General features: G+C 48.6%; 2 protein-coding genes across 7 annotated transcripts in view; both read left to right on the forward strand.

Annotated features, from left to right (window-relative positions):
- The window catches only part of Taf5 (TATA-box binding protein associated factor 5), a 570,605-nt gene that overhangs the window by 378,654 nt on the left and 176,033 nt on the right, over positions 1-15,918 (forward strand). The gene's annotated exons all lie outside the window — the stretch shown is intronic.
- The window catches only part of LOC137634494 (peregrin-like), a 160,914-nt gene that overhangs the window by 49,189 nt on the left and 95,807 nt on the right, over positions 1-15,918 (forward strand). For all 6 annotated transcript variants that reach the window (XM_068366918.1, XM_068366915.1, XM_068366920.1 and 3 more), the window contains exon 10: positions 3,343-3,482. In XM_068366918.1, coding sequence (XP_068223019.1) covers positions 3,343-3,482 — 140 coding nt within the window. The remainder of the gene's footprint in view (positions 1-3,342; positions 3,483-15,918) is intronic.

A 15,918-nucleotide genomic window follows, 5' to 3' on the forward strand; every position in this document is an offset into this window, starting at 1 on the left:
AGCGATTTGGGGATCCAACTGAACCTGATCTACCCTCAACCCTCAACAATGTACTAGATACCTAGGTATGGAAATCGACTCTGCCCAGACCAGAGCATTTTTATCTGCTGACAGGGTGATAAGATTCTGGCAAGTGGTAGAATCCCTTCTTGTAAGGGAATCGTCCCAGCGTGCACTAGACAGAAGCTTCTGGGGGACCTTGTCTTATTGGATAAATTGATCCCCTGCGGGAAGATGCATCTAGGTGCAGTGGACTCTGAAGAGCCAATGGTCACAAACATTGGACCCTCCTGCAGCCTTAGTTTCTGTTCCCCAGTAAGTGGTGACAAATCTCCGGTGGTGGATGAGACAGGAGAACCTGGTAGCAGGCACACCCCGACATGTTCCTCCTCCGTAGTTTTTTCTGTTTTCAGGTGCCTCTTGCCAAGGGTGCAGATTTTAGGCAGAAAGACAAGGCCTTTCTCATCAATTACCTGGAAATGAAAGTGGCGCACCTAGCATTACTCCACTTCTCGGAGACCCTCAAAGGTCGCTCTTGGGCGTTGAGCAACAACTCCACATTGGTGACCTTCATCACCAAGCGAAGAGGCTAAGTATGCCACCTGCTATGCCAGCAAGCAGTGGGAATTCACCATTGGGTGCAAGTCAATACAGTGTCTCTCAGCGAAATTCCTTTCCGGGAAGAGCAACGTCATTGCAGACCATGTGAATCGACCAGGGACGGCAGTTGGCTTCGAATGGTCTTTAGTTCCTCTAGTGGCAAAGTCTTGTGACTTTATGGGATGTTCACCACTCGCCTGAACACCAAACTCGTGGTGTATTGCTCCCGAGTTCTGGACCCATCAGTGGTGATGGAAGATGCCTTCCAACACCTATGAACTTGAGTGAACTAAGACGCCTTTCCTCCGTTTTGTGTGATTTTGCCAGGTTCTGAATAGAATACATCTTTCCCAAGAAATCAGAGTAACACTAGTGACCCCAAATTGTCCGCAGGTGAGGTGGTATCCAGACCTGCGTAATCTTTTTGTGGAAGACCCAAGAGAACATTCAGAATGGCCAAACCCACTGCGTCGACCACACGTTCAAAAGTTCCACGAGACGGTCTATTGCCCATCGCTTCATGACTGGAAGTTATTCAGGATCTTGTAAAGAGGGTTTTTGGAACCAACTGCTAAGCAACTCTCCGGATGCCTCTGAAGGGCTTCCGCAGTGGTCTAACAAGCCAAGTGGTCAGCTTTCTGTGATTGGTGTCATAGTGGGACTATTACTCCACGCAAGCCCACTATCCCTCTGATTGTAGACTTTCTAGTGTCCTTGGGGAACGAGAAGTCCCTCTCAGTCACAGAGGTAAAAGGCTATTGCTTAGCCTTGATCCAAGTCTTCAAACTCAAGAGACTCAATCTCTCCTCTTCATGGGAACACTCACCTCTCATCAAGAGCTTCGAACTTAACCTCCTCCTTGTAATGTGATTAAGGTTCTTAGATCCCTCAAGATGGCCCCTTACGAGTCTTTACATTAATTTCTAGACAGATGTTACCCTAAAAACTGTCTTCTGAGTTTGTGGCTAAAACCCAAAATCCGGCTATACTTGACACAAGATTTGACTTGGATAATCTATTAATCTCTCCTGTAAGAGCAGTCAGGAAATGCCTGGAGAGACAGCCCCTTTCAAACCTAACATAGCTAATCTGTTCTTGAGTACTGGCTGCTCCAAAATGGTTTCGAGAAACACAATTTCCTTTTAGTTGTGAGAATCTATTATGAGAGTCTATAAATCCTCGTGGGAAGTGCAAGAACCTGTCACGATATCAGTTATTCTCTGCATTGGTAGGGTATGAAAAGGGAATCAGACTTGGTTCGTATCTACCTTCTCCAAGCCGTGGATCTAAGGGTACTCCCGTTGACCACACACTAATGCGGTAAAAATAACTTTCTATATTCATTATGTTCTCTTATGTTGACATAATCATTTGATGCCTGTTCTTGGCAGGTTTTCATCTCTATTTAGGTCATGGCTTAGAGGGATCTGACACTTTGGACCCGCCTCTTCACGAGTTCATAATTTGTTTATATCATTTTTATATAATTTTTGTTATTTCTTAATGAAATAGAGCTTAAGGGGACCTATTTGACAGAAACTTTCTCCCACCTAAGGAAGAAGTTTTTAATCTGTGGAGGAACAACTTACAAATTTTTAATACAATTTGTATTTTTCCTAGCTTTAAAAACCAGTCAATTATGCAAAGGTCCCACATTATCCACCCCACATGCCTTGACCAGGATAGAGTAAAGCCTGCCCCACAGCAGCACATAACACTGACCAGCAGTGTAGTTGCCTTGTGGCCTATTATATAGTTACCAATTAGGTACATTTTCTTTCTTTCTGTCATAGTAAATCAATAAATAAGCCATATAAACGACTCAAGTTTGTATAGCAAAGAAGAATATAAATTGTTCTAAAAATTTGTAGTATTTCATGTTCTTAGGTTATATCTTTAAAGAGATTAGAAAAAAATGTTTATCCAATAACAAATAAGAGGTAGAGGTAAACACTTTTTAAAACAAACTAATCAATATAAGCCTGGGGGTGTAAATTGGCTAAGAATAGAATACCCCTGCCAGGTGTTACTAAGTAATGTGTGAAAGGGTTCAGCAAGAGTGATAGATACGGGAAAGGATATCCATATAGTTTAATGCAATACAGAATCTCCATTAGATAAGGTTCCATATGAAATATTGTGGGAAATACTGAGAAAAGGAAATAAATAAAATAAGGAATAAAAAAGGGAATACATAAGGATAGTAAGGAATAAGAAAGGGAATACATAAGGATAATAAGGAGTAAGATAGGGAATAAGGATAATGTCCAATAAGAAATGGTATCAGGAAACAATGCAGACTGAAATGAACAATAAAAATATGTGAATCATAGAAATAAAAAGGAAACAAATGCACATAGAGTAAAAGATGAAGTGTACTGTACGATATTTTGCTGAATGTGGACTAAAGTCTTGGAAATAATTTTGGTTTAGACAGTTTCTAATTGTTCCTATAAAATAAAATATATATTTTTTTATTGTGTGGGTATTTTGTTTTTCTTTAATTTTATTTGTAAAACTGATGTATCTTATAGATGGATGAATCTTGTAGACTGGGAGGTATTCTGTATTATAACATATTGATGAATAGGTAATGAACTCTTTGACTATATGGATTTCTGATATTCTGAGTGCTGTCTATCGTAAGTTTCAGAGCCAAAACTGATGTTGGGTTAGGTGAATCGAAGTTTTCTTTTTTCATTTATGAACTGAAAGGTAAGATTTATTCTTTTGTTTTTGCAGCATTCCATGTAACTTGTGCTCAACAAGCAGGGCTCCATATGAAAATTGATGCCGTTAGAGAAACAAGTGTGAATGGAACATCCGTTACTGTTCGAAAAGCAGCCTACTGTGATATGCATACTCCAGCTGACTCGGATGCGGTATGTTGCCATTACTTCAGTTTTTATTCACGTCACTTCTTTTTTTTTTCTATGAGAAGTTGGGTCATTTGTTAATTTCTGAGCTATGAAAGCAAGGCAGCATGATGATAAAGCACCTCTTTGCTATGCAGTCATCATTTCACTTAATCTGCTTTTGACATAAAGGTATATCTGGTTGAAAGTGGTGAGTGATTATTATGGAGATGTAATTCAGTGTTTGACAATTTTATTTTCATTCTCATCAAGCAGACTAGTACTTACTTCAATTATTGTACCTTGTAACCAATGCTAGCTGGAGTTGAAACTAGCAGTTGACCACTATAGAACAGAAAACCTCTTGCTGAAATTACCTTTGGTGTCAGTGTTAAGATTTTTTTTTTATTTAGATGTCTGATGAAACTACTTGGTGGTGATAACTATAATAAGGCAAAGTTTTTATTACATTTAAAACATAGTAGAAGTTGGATATCCTACTGTATCTCAATAGAGCCACACAATTCTTATTACCTAAACATGCTTTGGTATATACTGTATTACCAAACTACGTGTACTTGGTTAACTTTTTTTAATATACACAGTTTATAGATTTTTTTTATTATGTATATGCATACAATACATACATACTAATATACGTGCACTTAAAAATTAACGGTATATATATATATATATATATATATATATATATATATATATATATATATATATATATATATATATATAATTACTGTATTTATACAGCAGTTACTTAATTCACTAAGGATTTATAACAATGGATACAACCATGGTTAGGTAATGAAGAAACAAATGGCATAGATGCAGTACTGTATATGAAAAGTGTATATCTAGTTGTGGGTGACTGACTGACTTTCATTAAACCTTTTTATATTTTGTGTTGGTGGCAAAAGTTGAATAACCAACTAGCTTGTGAAAAACTAAAATTGAACATAGCTAATTTTCACCATTGTATGTCGTCGTTATAAAAGTTAACTAAATGTTATTAACTCGCTATAGAATAAGTCTCATAAATGGCACATGGGTATTTGAAATCACCTCCTCATGATACACCACCAATGTGTGATATTTGTAACATGATCATTTTTGTTGGACTCACTTTAAATGTTACGTTTTCATTAATGTTTTAATGCCTGGTGTTTCCTTTAATTGTGTTGGCCTTTCAGAGAGCTCTCCTCACTCTTCATCTTTTGCACTTTCTTCGTCAATTTTGTAGGACAGCTTTTTATGATTATAATGATTACAGTGGGGCCCATTTGAATAGTTATTCAAGTTAATTGGTCTGTTCTGTACTTTTTTGACTAGTGTGAAATACGATAGTTGTTTGTATGTGTGTATATATATATGTGTATATATATATGTGTATATATATGTGTGTATATAATATATATATATATATATATATATATATATATATATATATATATATATATATATATACACATAATGAATATAGATATCTGTAAATGTAACAACTAAGTTTATTTTATACTATTGCAAATTAGTTTTTATAACTTAATTTGGTATTTAAACTTACAAAATCATTCTATTTTATACTATCTTAGAGCAAACCCCATTCGCGAATAAAGATCCCGCTATTTACTTTAAACAGGCTAAGTTGTAAACATCTACATTTACAAGTATGGATGTACGTACATATGAATTAGTCGTAAATTGGATTACTTTTTTGGGTACTACATTATAAATTAAGATTTATTTGTTTGTAAGCTTGAATAGATTCTTATTATTAACCACTTACAGTATTCTAGTTGCATTTATAGGTAAAATACAGAACTTGGAATGGTTATTTGTGGTTTAGCCTAGTGACAAGTAAATTCGAGTTAGGTCGTTTTCCAACAAGTTGTTTTTCAACTTAAATCTACTCTCCCAGAGCTAATTATCTACGAAAGGTGAGGTATACCTGTATTTGGAAGAGAAAGGATGTAGAAAGAATGTAAGAAATTCACCTAAAGGAGTTTGTTAGTGTGTCCCTGAAAGTCCATATAGTTACAGTATAATACAGTGTTAGAACTAAAGAGTATAGAGCTAAATATTGAAGGCTCATAAAAGTGGAATGGCAAGTGAATACATTTTTACTATATCGTGTGATTCCAGGTGAATTGCTCAAAAACACAATGCTGGAAATCAATTGCTCGAAAAAGTGTTTCTTGAGCTGTCAATCCCTCGAAATACAGATTGCTCGAAAGTCGATATTAGTTCTTTAAACTACTCAAAATCTGATTCACATTCTATAAACACCATTACTAAATAACTTTATCGTAGCTGTTAATGACTTTCTTTTGTAAACCTTATTTGTTCCAACAAGGAGTAATTACCTCGAACTACTTTCTTAGGAGTATCTGGGATTCTCCTCCCAACCGACCAGAATTTCCCTTATCTCCGTTTTCTGTAGTGGGTCGCTCTGTGGCGGATGGATACTCGCCCTGAGGCGACCCGGGTCAGCGTGCGAGAGCATGGAGCTAGGTCTCGGTCTTCAGTAAGCTTCTGGTCGCGGCGTAGTTCACATCTCGCCGCTCTCTCACATCCCGTCCGACCCTCTGTGTCCCCACGTGGTTACCGCGTGTTTACCCATTCCCTTTTACCCTTTCATCCACCTCCTATCCCAGTGTTCTTGTGTTGCTTGGTGCTTTAGTGCTTCCTTATGGAATCCCAACGTCGTTGCCCCGGGCCTAAGGCCGGTAAATCGTGTGGTGCGTTCCTGTCGAAGCTGGAGGTAGACCCGCATTCCTTGGGCTCCTTGTGCAGGGGTAGCGTGTGCTCCCCGTCCACCACGTGTCTGGAGTGCAAGTCCTGGCCGAAGATCCAGTGGGCTTTGTTCGCTACTGAGAAGAAAAAGGCTCCGATGAGGTCTCCTGAGAAGGTGGGCGTCGCATTGCCCTTGGCTTCACCTGCCGCTCCATCGGAGAGAGGTTCCCCGTCACCTTCCCCTACCCAGTGTAGGGGACGAGGTAAGTCCGTTGCGGGGAAGCAGCCCATTGCCGCTCCCCATGAGTCTGATGTAACTGATGTGGGGGCTGTTGTTGATTCACAGGCGTGTTGGGGGGCCTGCTTGGGGGGGGGTTGATTCACAGGCGTGTTGGGGGGCCTGCTTGGGGGGGGGGAGTGCTCGGGAGACGAGGTTCTGGTGCCTACAGGACCCGTCTCGACTGAAGACCCGGTGTGGGGGGAAGACAGGATCGGCTTCTTCCCCTGTGTCGTGGCAGTGCATTTCAGGTACTTCAGCGCCCAGGGAAGAAGTAGACAAGGAGAGGCAGCCTACAGGTTCGTCGGGCCCCGCCTCCATTGTTTGGACGGCGCCTAGGATGCCCTTCAGGTCACCGATGCGCCAAGAGGAGGAGTTCGACGGCTGGTTCGCGTGTAGTAAGGCGATACGGATTCCCCCGGAGCTGTCGTCGACGCTCCCGCCCGACTTTATGCAGCCTTTCACGCCAGTGAAGCAGCATGAAGACCCTACATCATTGTCGGAGGACTCGGCAAGCTCTTCTTCCATCTCTTCCTCTTCCTCCTCATCATCATCGTCAGACTCGTCCTCTTCGGAAGTCTCCGACCCCCGTGAGGCGAGAAGGAAACGGAAGAGGTCCCATAGGAGGAAATCTCGCTCCCGCTCAGCCCCGTCCAGGAAACGCTCGAAGACCTCCAGGAAGAGGAGCAAGAAGGGGCGTTTGTCCAGGGATAAGTGGATCCGAGTGACGGTTCCCTGTAGCGAGCTGATCAGGGCGGCCGCCGCTCCAGTATCTTCCGCGTTGCCCTCTCGAGCCGCTCCTTCGCCCTTACCACACGTGTAGTCTGCTCGGTCCGCCCGCCGGGCAAAGCCGCCGACACACGTCGACTTCGCCATGCCTTTACCCGCTAAGCCACCGGCTCCATCCGCCCAGCAGAGAGAGCCGCTGCTTCGGCCCGGTAGCATGGCCCCCGTCCCCGGTACCACAGCAGCTCTGTCCAAGTGCCCTGGCCAACCGGCGGCTCACCGTGGGCCCCTGGTCCCACGGAGCTCCCCAGGAGCAGGTAGACCCATGACGGCTACCTCCTTCTCGGCGGATCCACCCGTGTTAGAGGTATCCGCGCCATTGGATTGGTGAGAAAGAGATGACCTAGCCTCCCACGTGGCCCCATCCGTGGTCGGCAATGCACCCGACACGGAGGATCGAGTGGTGGAAGGCCTGATGTACGGTGGAGAGTGCTCAGTGGACGAAGTTTCTTCCTATAGGAAAGTGCTAGCCCTTATTAGACGACATCACAGACTGGACGACCCGAAACCTTCGACAGAGCCAGCCTGGCTCTCGGGTCTGGGAAGAATGATCGACAACCCCATCCAACAAAAGCCATCGCTAACCCTCCCGTTGGCCCCAGACGTTAAGTTGGGGATGGACCACGTGGATAGGTACATCGTGGGTCAAGTAAACTCTCTCAGCGCCTAAGGGTACTTCAAGTGTTGCCGGGGTTAAGGACCCAGAAAAGATTTTACGTCCCTGACGGACGGCACTCGGGGCCCCGCGCAGTGGAAGCGGCGATAGCCACCCTCAGCCAGGGCAGTTGGGAAGACAGAGCCTCCTCTGCCCCAGTGTGCTTTTCTCCAGCCGAGGCTTCGATGATGGAGGATACCGTCCAGGATATAGTGAACGTCATGTCGTGATTATACTGGTGGGCATGCACCTTAGCGGGCTTTCAGCTGTCCCATGACCTGGCAGTACCTGAAAACCAGCCGCTACTCCAGGAACTGACCCACTTAGGTGGGAAGGCAATGAAGTTCCTTACCTTCCAGTCCCTCACACAGACGGCCAACTGGATCTTACGGGGGAGAGAGACTGTTCTCAATAAGTTGGTCCGTAAGCTCCCTAAGAGGGAAGCGAAGTGCTTGAGGAACTCCCCAGTGTGGGGTGACTCCGTCTTCCCCCTGAAGGCAGTGGAGGAAGTTATGGAGAGGGTACGAAAGCTCAAGGAGGCAGAAGATTCCAGGCCCCCTGCAGCAAGACGTCCCGCTCATAGAAGGGCTGCGCTGGACAGTCCCCACACTTCTACAGCACAACCTAGACGAGACTTCCCTTCGTCGTCCTGGCGTTAAACTTCGCAGCCCCCCCGTAGGGGAAGTACCACTCCGCAGGCCTCCTATAGGCCAAATTACTCCAGCTCCAGGAGAGGCCGTTCTAGCCGCGCCACCAGGAGGAGGTAGGAAGAGAGGCCCCCTACTCCTGCCGAAGCCTCAGGCAGGGGGATGCCTCAAACGTTCTTTGCAAGCATGGCGGGACAACGGGGCGGACCCATGGTCCGTGGCAGTCCTGAGGGAGGGCTACAGAGTTCCCTTCCTAGCGGGCCCGCCTCCTCTGATCCCCGACCAACGTGCAGAGTGGTTGGCACCCAAGGATCCCTTGAAGGCGGCGGCATTGCAAAAGGAGGTGTCAGCCATGCTGAGCAAAGGAGCATTAGAACTAGTCAAAATTCTGGTCGGTTGGGAGGAGAATTCCAGATACTCCTTAGAAAGTAGTTCGAGGTAAGTACTGTTAGGAAAAATACAAATTACTTACCTCAAACTACTTTCTTAGGAGTATCTGGGATCTCCTCCCAACCGACCAGAACTTTGTGTAGTTTACCCTACTCCCGTTTTCTGTGCGGGGTAACCTCTGGCGGAGTGATACGCTCCATGAGGCGACCCGGGGTCAGAGAGCATGCTTGCTCAGGACTCGATCTCCAGTAAGTTTTCTGGTCGCGTCGTGTTAACACCTCGGCGCGCTCTCCTTATTCAGTGCGACCCTTTGTGTCTCACGCGGTCCCCACATGGTCCCATTGTGCTCTTTCCTTACCCTTTCCTACCCTTTCCCTCTGTGTTCCTGTGTCTCGCGGTGCCTTACTAGTGCGTGATGGAGCATCTTCGTCGTTGTCCCGGGCCTATAGCTGGTAAATCGTGTGGTGCTTTTCTGTCGAAGCCTGAAGTCGACCCGCACTCCTTGTGTTCATCTTGTAGGGGCAGCGTGTGTTCCCCTACGGCCACGTGTCCGGAGTGCGAGTCCTGGAGCGAGGTGCAGTGGGTGCGATACACACCAAGAAAAAGAAGGCGTCCAAGAGGTCGCCTAGGAAGCCGAGCGTCTCCTCGCCACTTACTTCCCCGGTGCTTCGTCGGATAGGGCTTCTCAGCTGCCTTCCCCTACCCAGAGTAGGGGACGAGGTAAGTCAGTTGTGGGGAAGAGGCCTATTGCTCTTCCCCAGGAGTCTGAGATACCTGCTAGTGGCGATGTTTTGTCGGTCCAGGCAAGTGGGGGGCCCTGAGGGAGGGACGGTAGTGTGTTCGGAGGACGGAGTCCTGGTGCCAGCAGGGCCCGTCTCTTCCGACGATCCAATGTGGGGGAAGGCTGCTGTAGCCTCTTCCCCCGCTTCATGGGCCTGTATTTCTGGTACGTCTACAGCCGGGGGAGACGCCGAGAAGGAGGTCTCGCCGCCGTCGGATCCCCTCACGTGGGCGCCGCCAAAGACGCTCTTCAGATCGCCCATGAGGCTGGAGGAAGAGTTCAAGGCCTGGTTCCCCAACAAGAAGTTGCCTCGCTCTCCCCCAGCGCCTTCAGCAATGCTCCCGCCCGTCTTCATGGAGCCCTCGTCGCCTACGGATCGTCACGTGGAACCACCAGCGATGCGGGACGACTCGGAACCTTCGGTGCGGTCCTACAGGTCGTCGGGCTCCTTGTTCGAGGCATACTCTTACTCCTCGGAGGAAGGAGCCCCGAGGGACCAAAGGAGAAGACGAGACAGGTCCCGCAGGGGGCGGTCCCATTCCCGTTCCCGCTCAAGATCTCGACACGCCAGGAGGCACGCTAGATCCCCCAGGAGGAAGTACAGGAGTCGCTCCCCTAGAGAGGAATGGGTACGTGTCGCCATTCCGCGCAGCCAACTCCTGGAAACTTCAGCAGTTCCGGGTACCTCTGGCTGGCTCCCAAGGGCTCGTTCTCCCACAACGAAGTACATTCCCTGCAGCAGGCCTGAGCGTCGAAGAGAGTCCCCACTTCAGGCCCCAGGAAACAGGCATAAGTCCGCGAAGGTTCCGGCTCCATCCGCCCAGCGGAGAGAGTCGCCCCTTCGGCCTGGCAGCCGTGTCCCAGCCTCCAAGTCTTCGACGAGCCGGCAGAAACGCGAGAGACATTCAGCAGATGCGAGGAAGCCCGTAGTAGCCTGGTCCTCCGTTGGGAGAGACAAGCCCAGGACGGAGGCCTCCGTCCCAGCGGCGATGCCCGTCCTCCATCCAGAACAGCCGAGGGTATGCCGCGACAAGAAGATGCCTCCTCCTCAAGTGGCACCCTCCGTGGGGCGTGCCCCTTTTCAAGCAGAGGAACATTCGACGGAGGTCCTAGGGCTCTGCGGCCGAGGTCTCGGCATACAGGAAGGTGATAGCTCTCATTAGACGGCACCACAGACTGGACGAGCCGAAGCCCGCCACAGACGAAGACTGGCTCTCGGGCCTCAGCAGGTTGGTTGATACCCCCGTGCAGCAGAGGCCCTCACTGGCGTTTCCCCTGGCTAGAGACGTTAGACTGGGCATGGCTCATATTGACAGGATAGTGGCCAGCCATGCAGACGCCCCCAAGAGTCAGAGCGCCTCCAAGCTCCTCCAGGGCCTCAAGACCCAGAAGAGGTTCTACCTCCCTGAAGGGCGCCGTGCCGGTCCCTGTACTGTAGAACCTGCAGTCGCCATCCTAGGTCAGGGGGCTGCAGAAGAGAGAGCTACCGCCGCCCCAGTTTGCTTCTCCCTGTCAGAGACCTCCATGATGGAGGATTTGGCCATGGACCTGGTCTATGTCTCGTCGTGGCTAGATTGGTGGGCCTGCACCCTGGTGGGTTTTCAGGCCTCGCACAACCTCTTGGTTCCGGAGAACCAAACATCACTGAAGGAGCTGATTACCTCAGGAGGTAAGGCCCTCAAATTCCTGTCCTACCAGTCCCTCTCACAGGCGGCCAATTGGGTTCTTCGCAAGAGGGACACAGTCCTCAGCAAGATGGTCAGGAGGCTTCCGGACAGGGAAGCAAGGGCCCTTAGGAACTTACCCCTGTGGGGTGAGTCAGTGTTCCCTCTGCAGGCGGTGGAGGAGACTGTAGAGAAGGTCAGGAAGCTCAAGGATGCGGGAGAACCCAGACCCCCTCCAACAAGAAGACCTGCCCATAGAAGACCATCTTCCGACATCTCTCTCCCTCCCCGTGCTTTACCTAGCCAACCCAGAAGGGACTCCTCGACTACGGCCTGGCCCGAGCCTTCGCAGCCCACCCGTAGAGGAGCTCCGACTTCGCAGTCAGCCTTCAGGCCTTCCTATTTGGGCTTCAGGAGAGGGCGTTCAGGCCGCACCTCTCGAAGGAGGTAGGAAGAGAGGCGCCCTACTCCTGCCGACGCCTCAGGTGGGGGGGATGCCTCAAACGTTCTTGGCAAGCATGGCGGGACCACGGAGCGGATCCGTGCACCGTAGCTGTACTAAAGGAGGGCTACAGGCTGCCCTTCCTAGCAGAACCCCCACCTCTAATCCCAGATCAACAGGCGGAGTGGTCGGCTCCCAAGGACCCCTTGAGAGTAGCAGCATTGCAGGAAGAAGTCTCGGCAATGCTGGCGAAGGGTGCAGTGGAGCCAGTCATGAACCCAGGTCCGGGGTTCTACAGCAGGCTCTTCCTGGTGGAGAAAGCGACAGGGGCCTGGAGACCGGTCATAGACCTCAGTTCTCAACAAGTTTGTGTGCAAGGCCGACTTCAAGATGGACACCCCGAAGTTGGTCCTAGCGGCCTTGAGGGAGGAGGACTTCATGATGTCCATAGACCTCAAGGACGCCTACTTCCAGGTCCCTGTCCATCCCTCCAGCAGGAAGTTCCTAAGGGTGAAATGGGGTACTCAAACGTTACAGTTCAAGACCTTCTGCTTCGGACTGTCGACAGCTCCTCAGGTCTTCACGAGGATCTTTGCAACAGTTTCAGCCTGGGCACACGAACAGGGCATCCGCCTGATTCGGTACCTAGACGACTGGTTGTTGCTTTCAGCCTCAGAGGAAGTACTGAGGGAGCAAGGCGCGAAGCTCCTGCAGTTCTGCAACGTCTTGGGTATCATCATCAACCTGCAAAAGTCCCAGCTGATACCCTCCACCAGGATGACCTACCTCGGAATGGTCCTAGACTCCCGGTTGGCGAGAGCCTTCCCTTCCGCGGAGAGACTGGACAACCTGGAACAGATCCTTTGGCCCTTCCTGTCGGGCCAGCCCAGGAGAGCCAGGGACTGGCAGAGACTGATAGACCACCTCGTGTCGGAGAAGTTAGTCCCCCAGGGGAGTGCGGTGGAACCTGAAGGAGCTCTGGAGGCGGGGGGACTCCCCGCACAAGATAGTCCCGGTGTCCCCGGAGACGAAGTAAGTCCTTGAGTGGTGGTACGTCAGATCGAACACCCTCAAGGGAATGCCCTTCCAAGCCGACCCTCCGGAGATGCTTCTGTTCACGGACGCATCCAAGGAGGGTTGGGGTGCCCATCTCCTCGACAAGACAGCAAAAGGAAAATGGGAAGGCGAGGAGATGGGCCTGCACATAAATGTGCTAGAGATGATGGCAGTACAAAGGGCGTGCCTAGAGTTTGTCCATCTGCTCCGGGGAAACACCGTGGCGCTGATGTGCGACTACGCCATGGTGGTGGCCTACGTGAAAAAGCAAGGAGTACTAAAGTCGAAGGAACTGTGCAGTCTCACGATGGAGTTCCTAGAATGGGCCGAAGTAGAGCAAATCAAAATCTCAGCCAGGTTCATTCCGGGGAAGAGAAACATACTGGCCGACGGCCTCAGCAGGATGGGTCAAGTGGTAGGGTCCGAGTGGTCCCTGTTCCCAGAAGTGGCCAAGTCCCTCATTCTGAAGTGGGGCTCGCCGGTGATAGACCTCTTCGCCACGAGACTGAACACACAGCTCCCCGTGTTTTGTTCTCCTGTGCCAGATTCAGCAGCAGCCTTCGAGGACGCCTTCCAACACCCTTGGGACAACCTCGACGTTTACGCCTTCCCTCCCTTCGGGATGCTCAGACAGGTCCTCAACAGAGTAAGACAGGCGGACAACCTGTGGATGACTTTGGTAGCGCCCTGGTGGCCGGAGAGAGAGTGGTTCGCGGATCTAAAGGAACTGGCTCGCCTTCCACCTTTGCCTCTTCCGGACAGACCAGACCTTCTCCGGCAGCCTCACTTTCAAAGGTTCCACGAAAACCCTCGGTCCCTCCGCCTTCACGCGTGGAGTTTATCGAGCGTCTCTTGAAGAAGGAAGGGTATTCATCGAGGACGGCATCGAGGATGTCAGGGTACCTGAGACGTTCGTCAGTCGCGGTATACCTGGCGAAGTGGGCTACCTTCACTAAGTGGTGCTCCTCGAAGAACATCAGGCCGTTAAGGGCCTCCATTCCCGAGGTAGCAGACTTCCTGGTCTACCTTAGGGACAAAGTGTGTACTTCCATGCCAGCCATCAAAGGAGTCCGGGCGGCCCTGGGGCAGGTCTTCCTCCTGAAGGGCATCGACTTAGCAGCCTCCAGACATCATATCTCGATGCTCATCAAGAGCTTTGAGCAGTCGTGCCCCCCCAGGCCGTTAAGAGTGCCCCAGTGGGATGTGGCTTAGGTACTGAAGATGCTTTTGGAACATCCCTTCGAGCCCCTCAAGGACATCTTAGACAAGGAGCTCACCCTCAAGACGGTCTTTCTGTTAGCTCTGGCATCAGCAAAACGAGTAGGTGAGATTCATGGGCTGTCTTAAGAAGTCTCACACTCGAAGAGATGGCGAGAGGCTACCTTCAGATTCTTACCCTCCTTCGTAGCCAAGACTCAGAATCCAGCTGTTTGGGACCCCAGGTTTGAAGGATTCTCAGTGCCAGCTATCCCTCGTTCGGACAACCCGAGGGACTTGCTTCTGTGTCCAGTCAGGGCAGTACGTAAGTACCTCGAGAGGACGGCCAAACTTCGCCCCGAAACCAAGAGTCTGTTCGTCTCCTCGGGATTTAAAGAAGCCAGTCTCCAAAAATACGATCGCCTTCTGGCTGCGGCAGGTGATCATGAGAGCCCACAGTAGTGCAGGGGTTCCTCTTCCAGGGAAGCCTAGACCCCACGACATTAGAGGGCTAAGTACTTCATTGGCCTTTGAGAAGAACATGGCAGTGGGCCAAATCCTGAGAGCAGGTACATGGTCTAGTCAGTCAACCTTCACAGCTCACTACTTACAGGATTGTTCGAGGAGGTCCCTGGATGGATTCTCTCTCAGTCCCGTCATTTCCGCGCTCCAAAAGATTTAAAGGTGTAGCCCCGGGAAAACCACAGGCAGTAAGTCCAAGAGACACAGGTTCCTTCCTTACCCCCCTTTTTCCCCTATTACCTTCCCGAAATGACCCTAAAATCCTTTAACTGCCATGGGATACACCGTCAGTGAAAGAATACGTCTCCAAGGATTTTTACAGAGGTGAGTTACTTAGACACTAAGATAGTTTTTTGGGTAGTTTTCCCTATTTCTTGTGTTTTCCTCTGGGGGTCAGCAGAACCTATCCTCCTATCTAGGTTCTTGTTTCTCTTCTCATCACAGTCTCTGGGTCCTGAGGGATACTCCCACCTCCCAAGGTATAAGTCTCCTAAGAAAGTAGTTCGAGGTAAGTACTCCTTGTTGGAACAAATCACAAATTTTAAGTACTGTAATTTGTATTTTTCCTAACAGTACTTACCTCGAACTACTTTCGGGTTATGGCCCGCCCATCCTATCCCGAGTGCCTTACAGGACTTAGTAGAAACCTATCTGTCAAAACTTACTGGAGATAGAGACCTGAGCAAGCATGCTCTCTGACCCCGTGTCGCCTCATGGCGCGTATCACTCCGCCGGAGGTTACCCCGCATAGAAAACGGGTATAGGGTAAACTACACAAAATTGTGGTCGGTTGGGAGGAGATCCCAGATACTCCTAAGAAAGTAGTTCGAGGTAAGTACTGTTAGGAAAAATACAAATTACTTAAAATTTGTGATATTTTATCTAGCTATGATGACATGGGAAATGTTAAAGAATATTTAAGAAGTTTTGCTCCCAATATTATATATTGATACAGTACTGATTAAATTTTTTTTGTCTTTCATTGTAAAGATAGATAGATTTATGAATTTTAGTTTGTATCATTTATATAACCAAACAATTTCTTGTATTTTCAAGCAATCTATCTTTCGAGGAATTGATAGTTCGAGGAATAATTTTTCGAGCAATTGATTTCAAGCATTTTGTTTTCAAGCAATTGATTTTGAGCAATTTATTGGAGACTGTATTATGGAGCTAGGAAAGAAGAAAGTTGTTAAGGAAACCACAATAACTGGATCCTACACTTGAGTTTGTAAAGCTTACAGTTACTATGTTACCAATTTGATGACATACAGTACTACAGTAATATCTTTCATTATTAC

This window comes from Palaemon carinicauda, chromosome 44 (assembly GCF_036898095.1).
Source record: "Palaemon carinicauda isolate YSFRI2023 chromosome 44, ASM3689809v2, whole genome shotgun sequence".
In the NCBI taxonomy this organism is placed as follows: domain Eukaryota; kingdom Metazoa; phylum Arthropoda; class Malacostraca; order Decapoda; family Palaemonidae; genus Palaemon; species Palaemon carinicauda.